Source organism: Sciurus vulgaris (genome assembly GCF_902686455.1).
Source record: "Sciurus vulgaris genome assembly, chromosome: 6".
Taxonomy (NCBI): domain Eukaryota; kingdom Metazoa; phylum Chordata; class Mammalia; order Rodentia; family Sciuridae; genus Sciurus; species Sciurus vulgaris.
In genome coordinates, this window is record NC_136466.1 from 76,138,821 (window position 1) to 76,163,123 (window position 24,303).

A 24,303-nucleotide genomic window follows, 5' to 3' on the forward strand; every position below is an offset into this window, starting at 1 on the left:
CTCAGAGAGGTTAAGTGACTGGCCCAGGACTTGTTACACTGTGGGACAACAAAGCCGGTGCTCCAACATGTAGCCATCTGACTCCAAGACTCGGTTTCCCCACCCTACCCCTCTCAGAGAACCTGGACCTCCCTTAATGGTGGACCATCTTGGATCGCCCTGTCTGTATCTGCTAAGAAGGTTTCGATTGCCAGGAAAGAAAACCCAACTCAAAAGAACTGAAAAACAAGGACATTTATTATCCCCCCACTCTAAGAACTCAAGAGGGAGAGCAGTTCCAAGGCTCATTAAGCTGGTGGCAGGTGTCACCATGAACAGCGCTTTTTTCTGATTTTCTGTTATGCCTCCTTAGCATATTGATCACAAGGTGGCCACAGCACATCCAGGCATCCCATTGTTGCCCTTCCAAGTCCAGAGACAAGGAGAAGCAGCCCTGTTGAAGATCTCTTTTTAATAAAAGAGAAAACTGTCAAAAAAAATAATAAAGTGAATGCTAGTTTCTGCACTAAAAACAAAACAAAACAAAACAAAACAAAAACAATGAAGGGTCAAAAGTTTCCAAAGCTTATAATTTCAGACTTTATATTATTATTATGAATTTTGGTAAAATTGGGTTTCTTTTTTTTCCCATATAATCATACTCCAGTAAGGGAAATAAAACAAAAATTTCCAAAGAATGTTTCTGTTTCAACAGGTGATCAAGTGGTCTTTGTTGGATATTATGGTTTAGTGTATAACATGGTGAAAATGTTGTGGGAGCTTCGGGATGATGAGGAGCAAAATGGATTTAGAAACATGATATGGAAAACATTACAAATAACAAAGGATTACGAGAAAGATGAGCGAATCCAAAATGCAATAAACATAGCCCAGGTAAGATAAAACACTGCTTAGGAAATTGGTGCTTCTATCTTCAGTTACCTTGTTGGTCAATTCTCTGTGAAAAGAGGGATGTCCACGTTCAGTGGGTATTGTCGATTCAGAGTGGAAAATGCTATTTCTAAAATTTAATATTGCCCTCTATTTTTTTTACAATTTTATAGACTATATTTTTCTGAAGAAACAAATAACAAAATACATAGTCAAATAATGTGGTTTTTCATTTGTTAGTTTGTTTTGGTACTAAAGATTGAATTCAGGGGCACTTAACTACTGAGACCACATCCCTAGCCCTTCTAATTTTTTTTAATTTTAATTAAAAATCATAAATTTACATAGGGCAATGTTGTTTGATTCATTCTGTTATTTTTTCCCTACCCCCACACCCCTCCCACCCCTCTTTTCCCTCTATAAAGTCCTTCCTTCCTCCATTCTTACCACTCTCCTTATCCCTAACCCTAAACCTAACCCTAACCCTAACGCTAACCCCTCCTACCCCCCATTATATATCCTCATCCGCTTATCAGCGAGATCATTCGTCCTTTAGTTTTTTGAGATTGGCTTATCTCACTTAGCATGATATTCTCCAATTTCATCCATTTGCCTGCAAATGCCATAATTTTATCCTTCTTCATGGCAGAGTAGTATTCCATTGTATATATATATGCCACAGTTTCTTTATCCATTCATCAACTGAAGGGCATCTAGGTTGGTTCCACAATCTGGCTATAGTGAATTGAGCAGCTATGAACATTGATGTGGCTGTATCTCTGTAGTATGCTGATTTTAAGTCCTTTGGGTATAGGCCAAGGAGTGGGATAGCTGGGTCAAATGGTGGGTCCATTCCAAGCTTTCTGATGAATCTCCATACTGCTTTCCAGAGTGGCTGCACTAATTTGCAACCCCACCAGCAATAGATGACTGTACCTTTTTCCCCACATCCTCGCCAACACCTATTGTTGCTTGTGTTCTTGATAATCACAGTTCTAATTGGGGTGAGATAAAATCTTAGGGTAGTTTTGATTTGCATTTCTCTTATTACTAGAGATGTTGAACATTTTTTCATATATCTGTTGATTGCTTGTACATCTTCTGTGAAGTGTCTGTTCATTTCCTTAGCCCATTTGTTGATTGGATTATTTGTATTCTTGGTGTCGAGTTTTTCGAGTTCTTTATAGATTCTGGAAATTAGCGCTCTATCTGAAGTATGAGTGGCAAAGATATTCTCCCACTCTGTAGGCTCTCTCTTCACATTACTGATAGTTTCCTTTGATGAGAGAAAGCTTTTTAGTTTGAATCTATCCCAGTTGTTGATTCTTGCTTTTATTTCTTGGGCTATGGGAGTTCTGTTAAGGAAGTCTGATCCTAAGCCAACAAGTTGAAGGTTTAGACCTACTTTTTCTTCTATAAGATGCAGGGTCTCTGGTCTGATTCCGAGATCCTTGATCCATTTTGGGTTGAGTTTTGTGCAGGGTGAGAGATAGGGGTTTAGTTTCATTCTGTTGCATATGGATTTCCAGTTTTCCCAGCACCATTTGTTGAAGAGGCTATCTTTTCTCCATTGCATATTTTTGGCCCCTTTGTCTAGTATGAGAAAATTGTATTTATTTGGGTTTGTGTCCATGTCCTCTATTCTGTACCATTGATCTACCTGTCTATTTTGGTACCAATACCATCCCATTTTTGTTACTATTGCTTTGTAATAGAGTTGAAGATCTGGTATTGCGATACTCCTTGCTCCTATATAACTATTACCCATTGATCAAACTTTTCCATACCTCCCTTGCCCCTAAGCAGTAGTTTCTTTCAATGCTATATGCTGATACCCTTAGTTGATGTTCATTTTATATATTTAACTAATAATTACAAGTCAGTTTATTTTAAACATTAAAAGATATTGATCATCTTTAATGATTAAATTTAATATTTAAAAATTAATAACAAAAGTATATTAAAAATAAAGATAATTATTAAAATCAGTAAAACTTGGACATTAAAACATGCCTTGATAAATAATATTAATAACAAGGAGAAATGACAACCTATTTTTAAGCATTAGCCATTGTTTTAGGCTTATGCCTATAATCCCAGCGGCTCTGGAGGCTGAGGCAGTAGGATTGCAAGTTTGAAGCCAGCCTCAGCAAAAGCAATGTGCTAAGAATTCCGTGGGACCCTGTCTCTAAATAAAAAACAAAATAGGGCTGGGAATGTGGCTCAGTGGTCAAGTACCCCTGAGTTCAATCCCTGGTAACTCCCCTTCCCCCAAAAAAGAGCAAATATATATACTCTTAATTATAACAGAGTTGGGTTTGGGGTAACTTACACTTAAAATGTAACTCAACAAATTAAAATATAATTATCAAATGATGATAGCTACTATAAAGAAAATAAAGAAAATAAAATAGAGCAAAACCACTGGAATATGATGAGGTGGGGGGTGGATGACGTGGCCTCAGGGAAGACTCTCCAAGATGACAGCATTTGCAACAATTACACAGTGAGAGGGAAATAGCCAAAAAAAAAAAAAAAAAAAAACAAAAAACAAAAGACCAAACAGTAAATAATTCTGCAGAGAGGACTGCAGAAGCTCTGAGGCAAGAATTAATTTGCTGTGTTAAGAGATCAGGAAGGCCACTGTATGCAGGCTTTGAGTAATAAAAGAGAGAAAGGAAAGAGTAAGGATGCCTAGGAAGAGGTAAGATGGGCTACAGGAAGACAGAAGATGGGCCTCTGGAAATGGTTAGAGTGTCCAAAAAAAACAACAAAAAAAAGTGGGAGATATCAAGAAAGATAAAGCAATAATACACTAAACATTAAAAAAAATACAATCTGTTTGTATAGTAGGTGAAATAATAGAAAAAGATAAATAAACGTTTATCAGTTAAAATTCACAGGAGTAAAGGGAATATAACAGAAAGTAATTGTAAAATAATTATAAAATATCATTGTACAACTACATGCTAATTAATATATTTCAAATATTGTTGCAATGAATGGTTTTCTAAGAAAATTGATTGATGAAAAGCAATATTAAAGTATTTATTATTATCACTGTAATTTACCATTGTTCTTGATGAGCTAGTCTCTGCCTTTATATGTGAAAAATAATTGAATTATGCTGGCCAGTAACAGAAAAATGTGACTGTGTTTGCCACACCATAGTACTAGATTAGACTAGTAAAGCATTCAGGGACAGAGACAAAATAATGGAATTTAAATTCCAACTTAACATAGTCACTTTGGACCTGGACAAATTATCTGTCTCAATCTTAGTTTTCTTATTTTTGCAAAGGGTGCTCAGGGGCACTAATGCTATAATATTTCATTGCAAAATCATCACACTTTTTGTCATTTTTTTTTTTTTTTTTGCAAAAATGTGGGGTGTGACAATTAAGTGAAACTTTTTTTAAAAAAGTGCCAGTATTTTAAAAAAGTCATTTATTACTAAACTGCCTTTGGGGCAAGATTGGAATGAATGGTATACTAGTAAATATATGTTAATGCAGTGGTGAAGATTATGCAGTGAAATATAGTAATCAAAGACAAAGTTAGTTACTGAAGGTAACCCAGGAGGCAGATACTTGATGGAGAACACACAACCAGTGGTAGGTCACCTGGGTGCACATGGCAGATCTACCACAGTAGCAGGGAACCTTGGGCATCTTTGTGACTCAGTTTCACTCTCTGAAAATAAAACTTAATAATAGTATATAGTACTAGACCTGTGATGATTAAGTCAACATTATAAAGCACTTTAAGTTTTTTCTAAAGAAATAAAAAGAGCAGCCCACCCGACCCCCACATCAAGGTTGGATGCCATTGCTGAGCCTGCCTGACACCCTACTGCTAAGGGACACTGCACTTGCCTCTGTGCTGACTCAGCACACCCTCGCTGGGGCTCCCCAGCTTCTTTGGAGGCTGGTGCGGGCATTTTGAATTATTCCTGAGTGCATGGCCATCATCATTGGAAGGGCAGCTCCCTTCCTGAGACACCTACAGGAGACGGAAGGCCCTTTGACAGGACTCAGGATTCAAGAAGAGAAGGTATTGAGAGACTCAAGACCAACCCAGAGCCCACAGGTGACTCTCCCACTTGGCGAGGCTCCCCAGACGGGGAAGTAGTCCCTGAATGCAGGGAACTTTATGGAGTACAGTGCCCAGAGAGACTCCCTAACTGGAGCCATGAACCCAGACAACAGGGAGCATTATAGAGGAGGGCCACCCAACGAGAGGCTTTGGCACAGAGTGAGGGTCCCAGGCCTAGATGGCAGAACCGAACCGCATGCAGCTTCTCAGAGGAGGGCTGGCCCAGGCGGTAGGTCAGGTCCCTAGGGAACGTCGCAGAGGAGGGCTGCTCAGAGACAGAGTCCCGGCAGGGCAGGATCCCTAGCTCAGTTGTTAGTTCCTGACCCCTGAGAGCTTCACAGAGGAGAGCTGCCTAGCCCAGGCAGTAGTTCTGGAATGAAGGGAACTTCTTGAAGGAAATCTGCCCAGGGAGACTTCCCCACTGGGTGAGTCTTCCCTGCCAGGTAAGGCTTTCCCACCAAGGCAGTAGAACTAGAGATACAGGCCCAGACCAGCCATGCTCCAGCCTGCAGTCTAGTCCCCCTTTGACTGACCATTGGTCAACAAGTGGAGGCGCCTTTGCCCATTAGCAGGAAATATACCCCACCTGAAGGCTACCACCCCTAGAGGGGCAGCTTCCTTATGGAGCACTGCATTATCAAGTTCCTCCAAGACTTCAGGCTACTGAAGGCTAGGAGGTGAGTTATTAGAAATCTACAGGGACACTATAAGTCAGTGGAGTTTCACTACTCCAGGGGTAGATACCTGAGCAATATGAGAAAACAAGGGAAGAAAATGTCCCAAACAAACCTAGATGCTACATCAATAATATCCAATGACAGCATGGCAGAAAAATGTCAGAAAGGGAGTTCAGACTGTACATAATTAAAATGATCAGAGAAGCAAACAATGAGATGAAAGAGTAAATGCAGGCTTTGAATGATCATACCAATCAACAGTTAAAAGAGCAAATGCGGGAAGAAAAAGATCATTTCAATAAAGAGGTAGAGATACTGAAAAAACACACAAACAAACAAACAAACAAACAAACAGAAATCCTTGAAATGAAGGAAACAATAAACCAAATTGAAAACTCCATAGAAAGCATAACCAATAGGATAGAACACCTGGAACACAGAACCTCAGACATTGAAGAAAAATATTTAATCTTAGAAACAAAGTTGACCAAACAGAGAAGAGGGTAAGAAATCAAGAACAGAATCTACAAGAACTATGGGATATCATGAGAAGGCCAAATTTAAGAATTATTGGGATTGAGGAAAGCACAGAGATACAAACCAAAGGAATGAACAATGTATTCAATGAAATAATATCAGAAATTTCCCAAATCTGAAGAATGAAATGGAAAATCAAATACAAAAGGCTTATAGGACTCCAATATACAAAATTACAACAGACCTACAACAAGCACATTATAATGAAATAACCTCACCTACAAAATAAAGACAGAATTTTAAAGGTTGCAAGAGAAAAAAATCAAATTATATTCAGGAGGAAACCAATATGGATATCAGCAGATTTTTCAACCCAGACCCTAAAAGCTAGAAGGGCCTGGAACAACATTTTTCAAGCTCTGAAAGAAAACAGATGCCAACCAAGAATCATATACCCAGCAAAACTTACCATCATATTTGACGATGAAATAAAATTCTTCCATGAAAAATAAAAGCTAAAAGAATTTACAAAAAGAAAGAGGGCACTGGAGAACATTCTCAGCAAAATATTTCATGAGGAAGAGATGAAAAACAATGATGTAAATCAGCAAAGGGAGAAACTACCCTAAAGGAATAGCCAAATAAAGGAGAAACCAAGTCGTGTCAAAAAAAACAAAAATGAGCCAAATGACCAGGAATACAAATCATATCTCAATAATAACCCTGAATGTTAATGGCCTGAACTCATCAATCAAAAGACATAGGTTGGAAGATTGGATTAAAAAGAAAGATCCAACAATATGCTGCCTGCAAGAAACTCATCTCATAGAAAGAGACACCCACACACTAAAGGTGAAAGGATGGGAAAAAACATACCATGCACATGGACTCAGCAAAAAAGCCGGAATATCCATCCTCAAATCAGATAATGTGGATCTCAAGCCAAAACTAGTCAGAAGGGATAAAGATACTGCTTAAGGGAAGCATAAATCAGCAAGACATAACAATCATAAATATCTATGCCCCAAAGAGTGGCCCATCCATGTACGTCAAACAAATCCTTCTCAATTCCAGGAATCAAATATACCACAACACAATAATACTAGGTGCTTTTAACATACCTCTCTCCCCACTGGACAGATCTTCCAAACAAAAATTGAACAAAGAAACCATAGATCTCAACAGCACAATCAATAATTTAGACTTAATGGACATATATAGAATATATCATCCATCAAAGAGCAAATACACTTTCTTCTCAGCAGCACATGGATCCTTCTTTAAAATAGACCATATATTATGCCACAAAGCCATTGTTTACAAATATAAGAAGATAGAGATACTACCTTGTATTCTATCAGATTATAATGGATTGAAATTAGAAATATTTGACACAATAAAAAACAGAAACTACTCCAACACCTGGAGATTAAATAATATGCTATTGAATGATGAATGGATAACAGAAGACAGCAGGGAGAAATAAAAAAAATTCTTAGAGGTAAATAAGAACAAAGATATATCATATAAAAATCTCTGGGACAGTATGAAACCAGTACTTAGAGGAAAATTTATTTCATGGAGCACATTCAATAAAAGAAGAAAAAATCAACAAATAAATGACCTAACTCTACTGCACAAAGCCCTAGAAAAAGAAGAACAGAGCAACACCAAAAGTAGTAGAAGACAGGAAATAGTTAAAATCAGAGCTGAAATCAATGAAATTGAAACAAAAGAACAATAAAAAAAATTGACAAAATAAATAAAATTGATAAACCCTTAGCCACACTAACAAAGAGAAGACGAGAGAAAACTCAAATTACTAAAATTCAGAATGAACAAGGAAATATCACAACAGACATGATTGAAATACAAAACACAATCAGAAACTACTTTGAAAATCTATACTCCAACAAAATAGAAAATCTCGAAGACATCAATAGGTTTCTAGAGGCATATGAATTACCTAAACTGAACCAGGAGGACAAACACAATTTAAATAGATCAATTTCAAGTAATGAAAGAGAAGAAGTCATTAAAAAGCCTACCAATAAAGAAATGTCTGGGATCAGATGCGTTCTCAGCCAAGTTCTACAAAACATTTAAAGAGGAGCTCATTCAAATACTCCTCAAAGTATTCCATGATAGAAGAGGAGGGAATCCTCTTAAACTCATTCTATGAAGCCAATATCACCCTGATACCTAAACCAGACAGAGACACATCGAGGAAAGAAAATTTCAGACCAATATACTTAATGAACATTGATGCAAAGATTCTCAACAAAATTTTAGCAAATCGCATACAAAAATATATTAAAAAGATAGTGCACCATGATCAAGTGTGTTTTATCCCAGGGATGCAAGGTTGGTTCAACATTCGGAAATCAATAAATGTAATTCACCGTGTCCACAGACTTAAAGTCAAGAATCACATGATTATTTCGATAGATGCAGAAAAAGCATTTGATAAAATACAGCACCACTTCATGCTCAAAACACTAGAAAAAATAGAGATAGAGATAGTGGGAACATTCCTTAACATTGTAAAGGCATCTATGCTAAGCCCATGGCCAATATCATTCTAAATGGTGAAAAACTGAAAGCATTCCCCCTAACTGGAACAAGGCAAGGATGCCCTCTTTCATCATGTCTGTTCAACATTGTCCTTGAAACTCTAGCCAGAGCAATCAGACAGACCCAGTAAATTAAAGGGATACGAATAGGAAAAGAAGAACTCAAACTATCCCTATTTGCTGATGACATGATTATATATTTAGAGGATCCAGGAAATTCCACCAGAAAGCTTTTAAAACTCATAAGTGAATTCAGTAAAGTAGCAGGATATAATAACAATGCTCATAAATTTAATGCATTTTTATTCATAAATGATGAATACTCAGAAAGAGAAGTTAGGAAACCTACCCCATTCACAATAGCCTCGAAAAAAATAAAATACTTGAGAATTAATCTAACCAAAGAGGTGAAACTTCTCTACAATGAGAACTACAGAACATTAAAGAAAGAAATTAAAGAAAACCTTAGAAGATGGACAGATCTCCCATGGTCTTGGATAGGCAGAATTAATATTGTCAAAATGACCATACTACCTAAAGTGCTATACAGATTCAATGCAATTCTAATTAAAATCTCAATGATGTACCTCACAGAAATAGAGCAAGCAACTATGAAATTCATCTGGAAGAATAAGAAACCCAGAATAGCTAAAGAAATCCTTAGCAGGAAGAGTGAAGCAGGGGGTATAGCAATACAAGAACTTCAACTATACTATAAAGCTATAGTAACAAAAGCGGCATGGTGTTGGCACCAAAACAGACTGGTAGATCAATGGTACAGAATAGAGGACACAGACACAAACACAAATAAATGCAATTTTCTCATACTTGACAAAGATGCCCAAAACACGCAATTGACGAAAGATAGCTTCTTCAACAAATGGTGCTGGGAAAACTGGAAATCCATATGTAGCAGAATGAAACTAAACCCCTATCTCTCACCCAGGACAAAACTCAACTCACAATGGATCAAGAACCTTGGAAACAGACTAGAGACGCTGCACCTTAGAGAAGAAAAAGTAAGTCCAAATCTTCAACTTGTCAGCTTAGGATCAGACTTCCTTAACATGACTCCCATAGCACAAAAAATAAAAGCAAGAATCATTAACTGGGATATATTCAAACTAAAAAGCTTTCTCTCAGCAAAGGATATTATCAACAATGTGATGAGAGAGCCTACAGAGTGGAAGAAATATTTTGCCACTCATACTTCAGATAGAGCACTAATTTCCAGAATATACAACAAACTCAAAAAACTACTCCAATAATAAAATAACCCAATCAACAAATGGGGTAAGGAAATAACAGACACTTCACAGAAGAAGATCTATAAGCAATCAACAGATATATGAAAAGATGTTCAACATCTCAAGTAATAAGAGAAAAGCAAATCAAAACTACCCTAAGATTTGTTATCACCTCAATTAGAATGGCAATTATGAAGAATATAAGCAAATATCAATGTTGATAAGGATTTGGGGTAAAAGATATACTCATACATTGCTGGTGGGTTTGGAAATTAGTGCAGCCACTCTGCAAAGCAGTGTGGGGATTCCTTAGAAAACTTGGCCTGGAACCACTATTTGACCCAGTTATCCCACTCCTTGGCCTATATCCAAAGGACTTAAAATCAGCATACTACTGTGATGCAGTCACTTCAATGTTCATAGCTGCTCATTTCACAATATCCAGATTATGGAACCAACCTAGATGCCCTTCAACTGATGAATGGATAAATAAACTGTGGTATATATATATATATATACAATGGAATACTACTCAGCCATAAAAATAATGAAATTGTGGCATTTGCAGGCAAATGGATGGAGTTGGAGAATATCATGCTAAGTGAAATAAGCTAATCTCAAAAAACCAAAGGAAGAATGATCTCGCTGATAAGAGAATGATGATACATAATGGGGGTGTGTGAGGGAGGCAAGAATGGCGGAAGAAGGGAATGTTATAGAGGGAAAAGAAGGGTAGGAGGTGTGGGGGGAAGGAAAAATAATAGCAGAATGAAACAAACACCATTACCCTATGTAAATGTAGATTACACAAATGGTATGCCTCTACTTCATGTACAGAGAAACAAGTTGTACACCATTTGTTTACAATAAAAAAAAGAAATGAAAAGACACTGAGATAAAAGTCATTATACTCTGAAGTATTTTACTTCTATATATTTCTAAAAATAGGATTTATTATTAAGCTGCTATAATGGAACTATTGTAGAAGGAAAATTTTGACAAACAAAAAAATTCAACAGTATATGTTGGTATTTTCAGATGAAGAAATTAAAGATATCGCTGAAAAATATTTTGAGGTAGTAAAGATTAACTAGACTCCAGAGAAATTGATGAAATCCTCTTTTGTAATGGTTTCTGTCTGTTTTTGCTAACTGAACAGTCTTCGAGTTGTTGTGAAAGCGTAAAACAACAGGCTTGAGAAAAGTTGACAACATTGGGGCGTAGGCATGTTTTGGGAATCTCACAAATAGCTTTATTTATCTGTTTTCAAAATAGATGAGGAAAAACTTGATTGGTATTAGTATGTTTTTTTAGTACTCAATTATTCTTAGTTTTAGATTTAAAAATGGCTGAATGCTATGTGTAAAAAGTCTCATGGTCCTTCAGCTTTTATCTTAGGCAATGGGAATGGCTAGCTATATGGATCTCTGTAGGGTCAGATCTTAGCACTGTCTAAAGTTTAAAGAGAAGAGATGGTTTATGGGAAGTGATTTTTTTTTTTTCTGAACTTGGAGATTTAAGTATGCTGACCAAGCCTCAAATTGCTCAGTTTAACCTGGGTCTTACATAATTTTCTTCTTAGCCATGGATTGACTTTCAAAATTATCTCAATTTATATAATAAATTATTTAGTTATCTAACTTAGAAGTTCTCCTAGTCAGCATTAGGCAAGATGCAAATCTGGACTCACCCACATCAAAGTCCTCCTCAAAGTTAAAAACGTATTTTACAATTTCTTGGTTTTTCTAGTTCTGATTGAATGACAACATACATTTTCTTCCTAAAGTGCAAATATGACTTCGTGATGCTTTATGGCATCCTACGATATTTTAAAATTACATAATTTTTCTTCTTTTTTTTAGATATACTGAGATGTTTATTCACACACAAAAGGGAAAGATTTGTATGACAAGCTTTAGAATGTAGCCCTATTTTACAACTTTATACAGACTCCTAATCTTCTCTCCTGCATTTTGGACTCCTCAACCCATTTTTATTAAATGAATCTATATTTTTCTTTTTCTTTCTTTATTTATTTTTAAAATTTTTTACAGACTGCATTTTGTTTCATTGAACACAAATGGGTACATTTCGATTCTATGGTTGTACACAATGTAGATTCACACCATTCATGTAATCATACATGTAGATAGGGTAATGATGTCTGTTTCATTCCATAATTTTTCATATCCCCCCAATTTTTCTTCTTTGTGTCTTCATTTGAGGCAGGATAATTTTGTTGTCATGTTAAGTATCCTTTTTCTCTGTCATTGAGATTTTCAGTTCTTTCTAGCTTTCACAGATTCAATTTTCTTAATATTCTTAATGATCTATTTTCCATTCATAATTAATGTTAGCAGGGTACAATTAATGTTAATGGGTAGAAAGGGCAGTTGATTAATTCATTCTGCCAATGTGTTCTCAAAGCCTGTGGATGACAATGAAGATAATCTATACTCTAGAGTCTTAGTAGAAAAGGAAACCTTAAATTCTTTACTATTTGATCATGATTTGAAATAATACTCTTTTTAAGGAGGACTATCTAAAATCAACTCATCATTTTCTCTCAATATTCTGATTTTTTTCCCTTGGAACAAATTTGACAATCAGAGGGATGCTCACTTGAACCAGTGTTTTTATTTAATGTAATGGACTTTCTTTTATGTAACCGGGTTTCAGTTTTTAGCTTTCCTTTTGGATTGAGAACTCAGAAAGAAACAGAAAAAGGAAATGATTAGACCTATTGTTATGATGGCCACTGTATCACCAAATATCCCCTTTTCTAGAGTTAAGGAAATAAATTCTCCTTAGTTTCATGTACTCTCTGAACCTTACTGATTTTATATAAATGTTTCTTGGAGCTTAAAATAACAAGAGTCAAATTTTTGACCAATTTCTAATGGAAAAAGAGAATGGCATGTATTTGTCTCCCACATCCCTATTTTATTTTTTAGTTTGTTTCTATGATTTTTTCAATTATTGATATTATTCTCTGATTACATCTGTTTTTTATGCCATCTCATACCAAAAATGGATTATACTATACCTCAACAAACCAACTCAAATTTGTTATTTCTATAATTAGAGTTCTATTTATATGTCTGTTTTCTGGGCCAATCGTTTGGCATAAGATGTTCTTCATTCTTCAAGATTTTAGTAAATATCTATAGATAATTACATTTGAAATTCAAAAGTCAATCAGACATAGCAAATATATTTTAGATATTAGATGCAGGCAAAGAGCTCATTACTCAAGCAGTAAGCATTGAGAATAAAAGAATAAACAAAAGCATAACCACTATGTGTGCTAATTAGTTTTCAGTGCTTAATAAGAAGACTTTTTAAAAATGTTTTCATTCATTTTAAATAGTAAATGGGTGGCAGAGACAAGTTTTCCTCAGAGAAAAATCTAAATTAGAAATTTCTAAGAGCAGTTATATTAATTTAGGCCTAATACATATTTAATACATAAGAAATAAGCTTAATTTGCATTAGATAGACTAAGAGACAATTCACTCTAGACCTATCTTATATAAAAGTCAGCTAGAATTAGAGTCATTGGATTACTAAACAATAAAGTATATGATTCAAAATGTAAATGGTACAGTATCCAACTGGTGACTTTGAAGTACTATTTGACTTATTTTGAATTCTCTTAATATAAGACACTACATTTGGAGTAAAATGAAAGTTACATGAAAAGTTTTCACCTAAATTGTAAAAAATATGAAATAATCATCTCTTTATTGAGTACTTACTAAATCAATTCAACCTCGCTTAATTCTATGTAAGAGGGAAAAAAAAAAAGACAAAAAAGTGACTTTTACAGTTTTTAGTTTCCATGTAGATGACACATTCTCCAAAAATAAAGAATAACTATATATATGGCTGGAACATTGCATATATGACTAGGCCCATCAAAATTCATGGCAAGCAAAAGAAGTTCAGATAGATGTTTAGTCACTAAATTTTTCTTATATTAGCAAAAAGTTAATTATCATCTTCAAATAGCATGTGTTCCAAAAACTTAAATTATGAGTCAATGAAGAAAGGTGACATGCTCAAAGAGAACATCTCTCAGATAAGTACATGTCCTGAGCCAAGTAGAAGTGAGAACACTATAAAACAAAGTTGTCAATCAGACATAGCAGTGGACTTGCCTAGTTGACTTCCCTGAGATTGAGCAGTAGAGGGCGATACACTTGAAAGATATGTTTCAATTACCAATGTAATGTGGTGATTTAGGTGGTTTCTTAGAAATAGAAATCCTAAGTTGGAAGAATTAGTTTTGTGGAAAATTATTGGATATACTTGAATTTTAATTGTTTGGTTCTTAATGTTGGATGAAACTCCTGTACAGTAATGAATGACTTGTTTGGAATATATGATATATTTTTAGAGTAGTCCTCCCCAGTTTATTCAAGACTCCCTCTATCTTACATCATTTTGTCCACATTCCAATTCTTGAGTTGACCATGCAGCTTGTTTGGATAATATGACACTAGTAAATCTTACACAAGCAGAGATTTTAAACATACTTATGCATTGAGGTCTGCTGTCTCTTGTTCTCTTGGAACCCTGTAATTGCCCTGTCAAAAAAGCCCATGATCCAGTTGGAAGATGAGGAAAACCATGGAACCAGGAAAAGCCAGCCTAACTAACCCAAGTCCCCTCCTCACTGAATGAGCCCAGTGAGAAGAGATCTATTCTGCTGTGCCCAGCTCAAACTGCTGCCTGCGGAATGTTGGGGGAAACTAATGGTTGTTCTAAGTCTCTGAGTTTTGGGGTAATTGTTTTCAACAGTAAGAATTTTATGTTTGAGAGCTGCATAAATTGGATTTTTAGCCTCATACATTGTTCAATATGAATTTTTTTCTTTCATTTTTATCATTTTTAAAAGGCACTAATAATAATAGCTAAGATTTAAGCATTTACTGTGTGCTAAATGTTAAGGATTTTATATGCATTAACTATTTAATTCTCATAAGCATACATATATTATCTTGATTTTATAAATGTGTAAATTAAATATTTAGATGAAGACTGTTATGTATTCTGCAAGCTGAAGTAACTTGCCTGGGATACATAACTAGCTAGCACTATGACTTAAATTCAAATCGATATATGATAATTCTATGGTCAGTGCTTTTAGACATTTTGCCCAGTGATTTTTTTCTCCTGTATGGGATTCTTGAATGATTTTAACAAAATCTATAAAATACAAAATATGAATATTAATGAGCGTTACAAGTAGATTACAAGAATTGCTAACATTTCTTACTACCTAAGTTTGGTGTACTAACTTTGCTTCTGACTTCATTTTACCTCCTTTTCTTTTTTCTTCCATGTTGTTCATTTCTATTTTATTTTGTTATAGTGCATATAGTGTTCTGCAAATTTTACAATTTTTTAATGAAATGGTAAGAATACACGCGCGCACACACACACACACACACACACACACAAATGAATATTTAAAGTTGGAATTACAACCAGCTATGAAAATATGAGAAAATTTGAAGAGATGAAATTGTTTTCATTGGTGCTGGCAGCGCAGATCTCACCTGGCATAGAACTGACTTCTGCATAGATTGCTGGACAGTCAAATCTCATTGGCACAAAAGAAGAAGAACTTGTGCTTTAAATTTGCATTTTCTTATTACTACAAATATAGTTGAGTATTTTATCTTTTATTCATCATTTGGATTTCCTCCTTTCTTAATTGGCAATTCAAAAAATTTTTAACATTTTTCTCTTGCCTATTATATTCATGTTGTCTGTTATAATGATTGGTGTGTATATACTCTAGATAGACATTTTGTCTTTAAATGGTTATCCAATGCTGTTTATTGTTGTTCAAATTGTTCTGCCTGTGACCCTGGAGAGCTTTTACAGTTTATTCTTGGCTACTTTTTACACATCGCCAGTTATTGTGTTTTGGGTTTTGTTCTTCAGTTTTTATCTTTTTCTTTTTTTTCCCCACTTTTAGGAGCACTTTCATACTTTTTTGACAATACAACATGCTACACTGTATCTCTTCCACATTTTTTCCTCATGTGTATTCCTAATTTTATTGAAATAAAACACATAAGAAGAAGGTTACACAAACTGAATATGGATAACTCTGAGTCATCAAGAATGAACATATAAAAAGTGAATATTTAATGAAAATATTTTGAAGATATATGTATATTCTAGTTAAACCTCCTTCTAATCAATGTGACCTTCTCCCAAAACTAATATCTTATTGATTGATAAGATTTGCTTAATTAAATGAACTCATGCATTATATAGTATTTGTCTGACTTCTCTCAATTGATCTTACGTTAGATTTGTCAATATTGTGTGTAGCGATTTTAATTGCTGATAGCATTTTAGTATATTAATATATCATTTATCAGTTTTACTCTTGATAGCTATGTTGGATATTTTCATTTTCAAGGTGTTATGAGTAATGCTATCCAAAGCCTTTTCATAAATATCATTTGATGCTGATTTTTGTGTGTTTTTGATGGACCCATATTAAAATAGCTGTTATTCAAATGCTTTTGTCCTATTGAAAATAATATTTAACATGGCTCAACTAGAGTTAGATATTAAGAATAAAATGACTAGGTCATAAACAATGACAACTAACTTCCCAAAGTGTATAAATGTTCTAGTTGCTTCATTCCTGGTACAGGTTGTGAATTTTAATTGTATGCATGCAGCCCTGGATGTGTTGGGAGGGTTTGCATAAGAGCAAGTGTGTTTAGAGACACTGATATGTAACTAGTGTTTTATACTACCACTACTCTTCAGGCTTGTTCACATATTCACACATTTTTTTTTCTTACTCTCCCTTCTTAAGACCCTAACCTTCTATGTGAGATTATTTTTCTTCTATTAGAGGAAATCTTTTCATATCCTTTTGGTGAGATTCTGCTGGTGGTGAATTTTGTCAGTTTTCATTTATTTGAAAGATTTTCTGCTCAATTTAATTTTGAAAGATGGTTTCATTGGCTATGACATCTATGTTGGTCTAGATAAGACATAAATTTAAGTGTCTTTTTATGCAAATTATCTTTTCAAGTGTGTTTCATTTTACAATGATACATGAGGATGATAAAATCAAGGTTTTCATTTCCTTTTCTTGCATCATCATGATAATACTTATTTACAATAATAAAACTCCAAAGATTATTTATTTACTTACATTCTTTTATTTCCTTAATAACTTTCTAATCTCAAAGTTCATTCTGCCAATCTTTCACACTAGCCTGTGATACCTCTTTGGAAAAGTTGTATGATACAAACTGGCTGGAAGATGTCTTTTGCAAGTGGTTAAAACCTTCCAGTGTCTAGGTGTTCCCTCACTACTCCCCATGAATAGGAAACATTTTAAAAACATATATAATAAAGGTTTATGCTTCAGTCAGTTTTTGTAAAGTAAAATATATATTCCACTCTTATTTTAGTTATTGCAAATGACTTTTTACAGTGCAACCTTTGTTCTTTCCTAATTCCATGCTTCCAAAGCCATGTAAGGCAATACTACAGCCATATGACATACACAGCAACATGTAGCTTTAATTATAACCACTGTACATTATAGGGGGAAGGGATTACTTCCCAAGGATTGACTATACCTGAATGATTATGGAGTTAAGGAGAAATTGTCTCTTTTTATACTTTAAAAACAACTATGCAACTTATATGTTACATTTTTTAATTTAATGAATAAAATTTTGATTTAACACATCTATTTGTCTACAGTGCTGGTAAATCCATGACAAACCATATTATGTTCTCTCATACCTTGTATTTATTCTTTCTATAATAACATTCTATCATCTATAATTCTTTTTATATCTGTTCATAAAATTTGATGCTTGTGGAGGTTAGAGGAAAGGTGAGATATTTAATATGAATATTTGAAATGAAAAAAAAATTCTGAATAAATCCCAAACATGAGCCCTTCATGTGACAAATTCAATATAAACCCAACTGTTGCCTGAGTAGTTGGGAAAGAAATAAAAGGCTGTCATATACTCGCAGTGGCATAATAAACAAATGTTAACTGATGTGCTTTGTTTGAAATACTTCCAGGGAGACTTGCAATGAGCAAGGTTTCTCGGTATAGGCAATTCAGCAGCATATGTTGGCACATCTAGGAAAAGTCATCATGTCTAAGTGCTTTCTGCCATCTGGCATATGACCTAAAATATCAAAAAGAAATATGTACAGATGAAATGAGCATGTGCCTTTATCCAGAGTACCTTTGACTCATCAGGTAAAGCATTTTGTGGTTAACATTTCATGGTGAGATTGTTAAAATAAAATTTGTTTTTATTCTTAATGATATTTCCACACTCCTAATGTACTCTGAAGAATACCAAAATAGAAAAAACACAATTAGTTCCCATTTTCTCAGGTCTGTTTTCTCCTTCACATGTGGCTTTAATATAGATCGAAATTCTGAGTGTGGAAAATGAGATGTATCTTTGGAAAAATATAGTCACATAAATACTTATCAATAGAATGGCCAAAGCTTCAGACCCTTTTATTGGAGGGAGGGAGGGAGGGGAATTGGCATTACATCACTAAGCTACTTCCCCAGTCCATTTTTTTTTTTTTTTTAATAATTTGGAGATAGGGTCTCTCACTAAGTTGTTTAGGACCTTGATAAGTTACTAAGGCTGCCTCAAACTTAGGATCCTCCTGCCTCAGTCTCTGAAGTTGCTAAGATTAACAAGTGTGTGTTAATGCACCGATCAGATATTGTTTTAGAGAACAAAAATGTTGTTTATAGAGGTTTTACAATGCATCAGGCATTGTGCTGTCTTATGTACATTAACTCTTTTAAGCTCTCCTACACCCTCATTACATATGTGGATCAATGTTCTGAGCCTCAATCAGATAAAGTAAGTGACTGATTATAGATGGACTATGAGTGAGCTTCACCAAAAGGCTCTTCAACTTTCATTATGTCATGTTCCCTCTAAAATTAAATTGAAATGAAAAAAATATAAGCAAGGAACTAACATTTATTGAAGAAGTTTTGTGTGCCAGGCACTGTGTTAGAAAACATTCAATTTTCATATATAATGTTCATAACATCCTGTAAATGGGAATATGTTTAAAATTCCAAATTCAGTAATAGAAACATGCTCAGAGAAGTTATGTGACTTATACAAGATCACACAACTCATGAGTGGGAAAATAGATATTCTCCTTAATCCTTTCTTTAGTACATCAGTTCTTCATAAACTTTAATATACCTACAAAGGCAGGGTCTGACACTCTGCATTTAGAACATGATCCCAGGTAACAGAAATGATAAGTTAAGGAACACAAATAGTAAGGAGTTATTCTTGCTGTTCTCCTTTGTGAGTTTTTTATAATTCCTACAGGAAATAAGCTTTTGAGACAACCAATTCGTCGGCCATACTTAAATTTTGAAGTTTCTTGAAAAAAATTATTTTCCAAAACAAGTCAAATATTCTCAGCTCTAATATTACATAGAGAAAAGTGAGTACATTTTATCAAAAGAGAACAGTAGGGAGAGAATTTGCTGCAAACTATGCTGTAATGATTCAACAACCTCTTTATTTCTCCTTTATTTTCTTATGTCTTGAATAATGTGAATGAGCTCAAATTTTGGTGTGAATGCCTCATTTCCCTAATTATTGATGGAAAAATCAGAACTCAGGTGAGGTTGTTTTTTTTTCCCCTTTGATTAGTACTACATCCTAGCTCCTTAGGGAATTCTCCCTCATGTGGATCTATCTGTCATCTTCCTGCCAACCTACATTACTGCATGTTTTTACCATCTTCCCAGTACAGAGGCAAAGGGAAAGCATCTGCTCCTGCCCATGGTTAGAATATGTATGTAAGAGAAAAATTCTTCAGGAATGCCACTCTTCCAATATTAATATTAAATCCATAAAATTAATAGATATTCAAAAACTACAATTTGTTTCTTAACCAAAAAATAAATGTCAAGTTTCAATTATGCAAGAAAACTCTGAATCTACAGAGCCTACACAAGCATCACACACACACACACACACACACACACACACACACACAAAAACTGGAACACTTAATGAGAATGTAAATATCTACACAACGATTAAAGATGAACTTTGAGGTAATATTCATTGGGAGTAAAAAATCAGTGAATTTAGAATATATTGTAAGGTCATTAATATTTAGTGTCAATCTTCTTTCAATAAATATAGTCTTAGACTTATGAAAATATATTTTTATACCAGTTATTGAACCTAGGGATCCTTAACCCCTGAGTCACATACCAGCCCAGTTTTTATTTTTTTTATTTTGAGATGCTAAGTTGCCTAGGACCCCTTAAGTTTCTGAGGCTGGCTTTGAACTTGAGATCCTCTTGCCTCAGTCTCCCCAACGTCTGGGATTACAGGCATGTGCCACTGCCCCTGACTTTTGAAAAGATGGGATTTAAGCCTCTGAATTGCCACATATTAGAGTAATGGCTTTAGGAGAAGAGGGAAGGAGGCCATAGAAGCATCCTCATGATCCTATTTGGTAAATTTGCGAATAAGAAACTAATGTGACCACATTGGTTTTGGCATGGCAGAGACGAGTTAAATCTTCTAGGGTTGGTGCTTAGAATAGAAGCAAAGGCCAGAGATGTAGTACTCTCTCCTAGCTAAGTCCTGAGGGCTCTGCTATCTGTGAGCTTCTTACTGTCTGCCAGAGCAGTCTCCTATGTGATCTAAAATTAATCCTCAAAAAACTCTGACAGGCAATTATTAATTTCATGGCATAAATGAAGAACACAGTAGAACAAAACTAAGCACAGAATAGGCCAGGAGAGATTAACTAAACTTGCTGAGTTTGTTTGCAGTCTATCTTAGTAAGCAGATTTGAGACTACATTTTTATAAGTTGGAAGCCTTGAACATCATTGGGGATGGAAATTTCCTGAGCTTCCAACAAGGGAATAGTGGAAGATCTGGGAATACCTTCATTTTGCTAAGAAAGTTCACATCTGGAATTCTAGGCTCTTCTGTGTTGGAGGGAAGAAAGTAAAGAGTAGTCAAATAAGACATGATGAAAAGAGCACCAGGATGCTATGATATGGGGTAAAGCTGCCATTGATAACAGTGTATTTTACCAGAAATTATTTCATAGAGGACATTATTTTTGTTGGTCCATTCATTTAATAATTCATTTATTCTTTCATCACTCAGTAACTGAAATATCACCATGATAATCCTATATTTGTGCTCTGTTATATGTTACTATTGATTTTTTTTATTAAAAATCATAAATTTACATAGGGCAATGTTGTTTGATTCATTGTTATTTTTTCCCTTTCCCCCCACCCCTCCCACCCCTCTTTTCCCTCTATACAGTCCTTCCTTTCTCCATTCTTACCACTCTCCTTATCCCTAACCCTAAACCTAACCCTAACCCTAACGCTAACCCCTCCTACCCCCCATTATATGTTCTCATCCGCTTATCAGCGAGATCATTCGTCCTTTAGTTTTTTGAGATTGGCTTATCTCACTTAGCATGATATCCTCCAATTTCATCCATTTGCCTGCAAATGCCATAATTTTATCATTCTTCAAGGCGGAGTAATATTCCATTCTGTATATATATGCCACAGTTTCTTTATCCATTCATCAACTGAAGGGCATCTAGGTTGGTTCCACAATCTGGCTATGGTGAATTGAGCAGCTATGAACATTGATGTGGCTGTATCTCTGTAGTATGCTGATTTTAAGTCCTTTGGGTATAGGCCAAGGAGTGGAATAGCTGGGTCAAATGGTGGTTCCATTCCAAGCTTTCTGAGGAATCTCCATACTGCTTTCCAGAGTGGCTGCACTAATTTGCAAACCCACCAGCAATGTATGAGTGTACCTTTTTGCCCACATCCTTGCCAACACCTATTGTTGCTTGTGTTCTTGATAATCACCATTCTAATTGGGGTGAGATGAAATCTTAGGGTAGTTTTGATTTGCATTTCTCTTATTACTAGAGATGTTGAACATTTTTTCATATATCTGTTGATTGCTTGTACATCTTCTTCTGTGAAGTGTCTGTTCATTTCCTTAGCCCATTTGTTGATTGGATTATTTGTATTCTTGGTGCAGAGTTTTTTGAGTTCTTTATATATTTTGGAAATTAGTGCTCTATCTGAAGTATGAGTGGCAAAGATATTCTCCCACTCTGTAGGCTCTCTCTTCACATTACTGATAGTTTCCTTTGCTGAGAGAAAGCTTTTTAGTTTGAATTTATCCCAGCTATTGATTCTTGCTTTTATTTCTTGGGCTATGGGAGTCCTGTTAAGGAAGTCTGATCCTAAGCCAACAAGTTGAAGGTTTAGACCAACTTTTTCTTCTATAAGAGGTAGGGTCTCTGGTCTGATTCCAAGGTTCTTGATCCACTTTGAGTTGAGTTTTGTGCAGGGTAAAGCATAGGGGTTTAATTTCATTCTGTTGCATATGGTTTTCCAGTTTTCCCAGCACCATTTGTTGAAGAGGCTATCTTTTCTCCATTGCATATTTTTGGCCCCTTTGTCTAGTATGAGAAAATTGTATTTATTTGGGTTTGTGTCCATGTCCTCTATTCTGTACCATTGATCTACCTGTCTATTTTGGTACCAATACCATGCCATTTTTGTTACTATTGCTTTGTAATAGAGTTGAAGATCTGGTATTGCGATACCCTCTGCTTTGCTCTTTTTACTGAGGATTGCTTTAGCTATTCTGGGTTTCTAATTCTTCCAGATGAATTTCATAATTGCTTGCTCTATTTCTGTAAGGTACATCATGGAGATTTTAATTGGAATTGCATTGAATCTGTATAGCACTTTTGGTAGTATGGCCATTTTGACAATATCAATTCTGCCTATCCAAGAACATGGGAGATCTTTCCATCTTCTAAGGTTTTCTTTAATTTCTTTCTTTAGTGTTCTGTAGTTCTCATTGTAGAGGTCTTTCACCTCTTTTGTGAGATTGTTTCCCAAGTATTTTATTTTTTTCGATGCTATTGTGAATGGGGTAGTTTTCCTTATTTCTCTTTCTGAAGATTCATCACTTATGTATAAAAATGCGTTGGATTTATGAGCATTGATCTTGTAACCTGCAACTTTACTGAATTCACTTATGAGTTCTAAGAGTTTTCTGGTGGAATTTCCAGTTTCCTCTAAATATATAATCATGTCATCCGTGAACAGGGATAGTTTGAGTTCTTCTTTTCCAATTCGTATCCCTTTAATTTCTTTGTTTTGTCTAATTGCTCTGGCTAGAGTCTCAAGAACGATGTTGAACAGAAGTGGTGAAAGAGGGCATCACTGCCTTTTTCCAGTTTTTAGGGGGAATGCTTTCAATTTTTCACCATTTAGAATGATATTGGCCATGGGCTTAGCGTAAATGGCCTTTACAATGTTAGGGAATGTTCCCACTACCCCAATTTTTTCTAGAGTTTTGAGCATGAAGGGATGCTGTCTTTTATCGAATGCTTTTTCTGCATCTATTGAAATAATCATGTGATTCTTAACTTTTAGTCTGTTGATATGGTGAATGACATTTATTGATTTCTGCATGTTGAACCAACCTTGCATCCCTGGGATAAAACCCACTTGAACGTGGTGCACTATCTTTTTAATATATTTTTGTATGTGATTTGCTAAAATTTTGTCGAGAATTTTTGCATCAATGTTACTATTGGTTTTAAAGTAACTTTTCTTTTTAAAAGGTAAGTCAGAGAAATTAAGTAGGAAACAAAGTACATATTTTGTGATTACCATGTTATAGGTGTAGTTTCAGACTTTAGGATGTTAAATAATGTCTTCAAAGTCACAACAGTTATTCAGTGTAAGAGACACAGTTTCACTTCAAATTTCAAATCGAATACTCTGTTCATGATATCTGCCTGGTTAATAGGCCAAACACTCAACTCAGGTAGGAATCGTATAAAGATAATTGTATGTGGATTCCTGTGGAGCACGGTGACTTGAATAATGGCCTCTGACTGCCTTGTGGCTGCATTTGCACTGGGAACTTTCCTATGCAAAAGTGCAGATCAAGATGACCTAGTTACTGTAGTGATGCCTGGCCTGGGAAGGCTTGGTGCAAAGGTGCAGAGCTATATCAGTCTGAACCTGTAGCTCAGGCACCAACTCCTGGGGATAGAGAATTCTGGGCATAACAAGATAACCTTGATATATCACAAGTTTCACTGCAAACTTCAAGTCTGTCTGCTTTACTAAAACTTTCTCACAAATATAGTTTTTGATGATAAAACATATGTAACAAATGTGCTGAGCTAGCTCTGGATGATTGTTTCTCCATTGGAGGACAGTGTCCCGCCTGGTCCCAGCTTTCTCTCTCTATGT

General features: G+C 35.1%; 1 protein-coding gene across 2 annotated transcripts in view; it reads left to right on the forward strand.

The window, feature by feature from the left end:
* Positions 1-24,303, forward strand: part of TMEM232 (transmembrane protein 232) — a 326,537-nt gene that overhangs the window by 155,881 nt on the left and 146,353 nt on the right. For both annotated transcript variants that reach the window (XM_079143528.1, XM_079143529.1), the window contains exon 13: positions 695-873. In XM_079143528.1, coding sequence (XP_078999654.1) covers positions 695-873 — 179 coding nt within the window. The remainder of the gene's footprint in view (positions 1-694; positions 874-24,303) is intronic.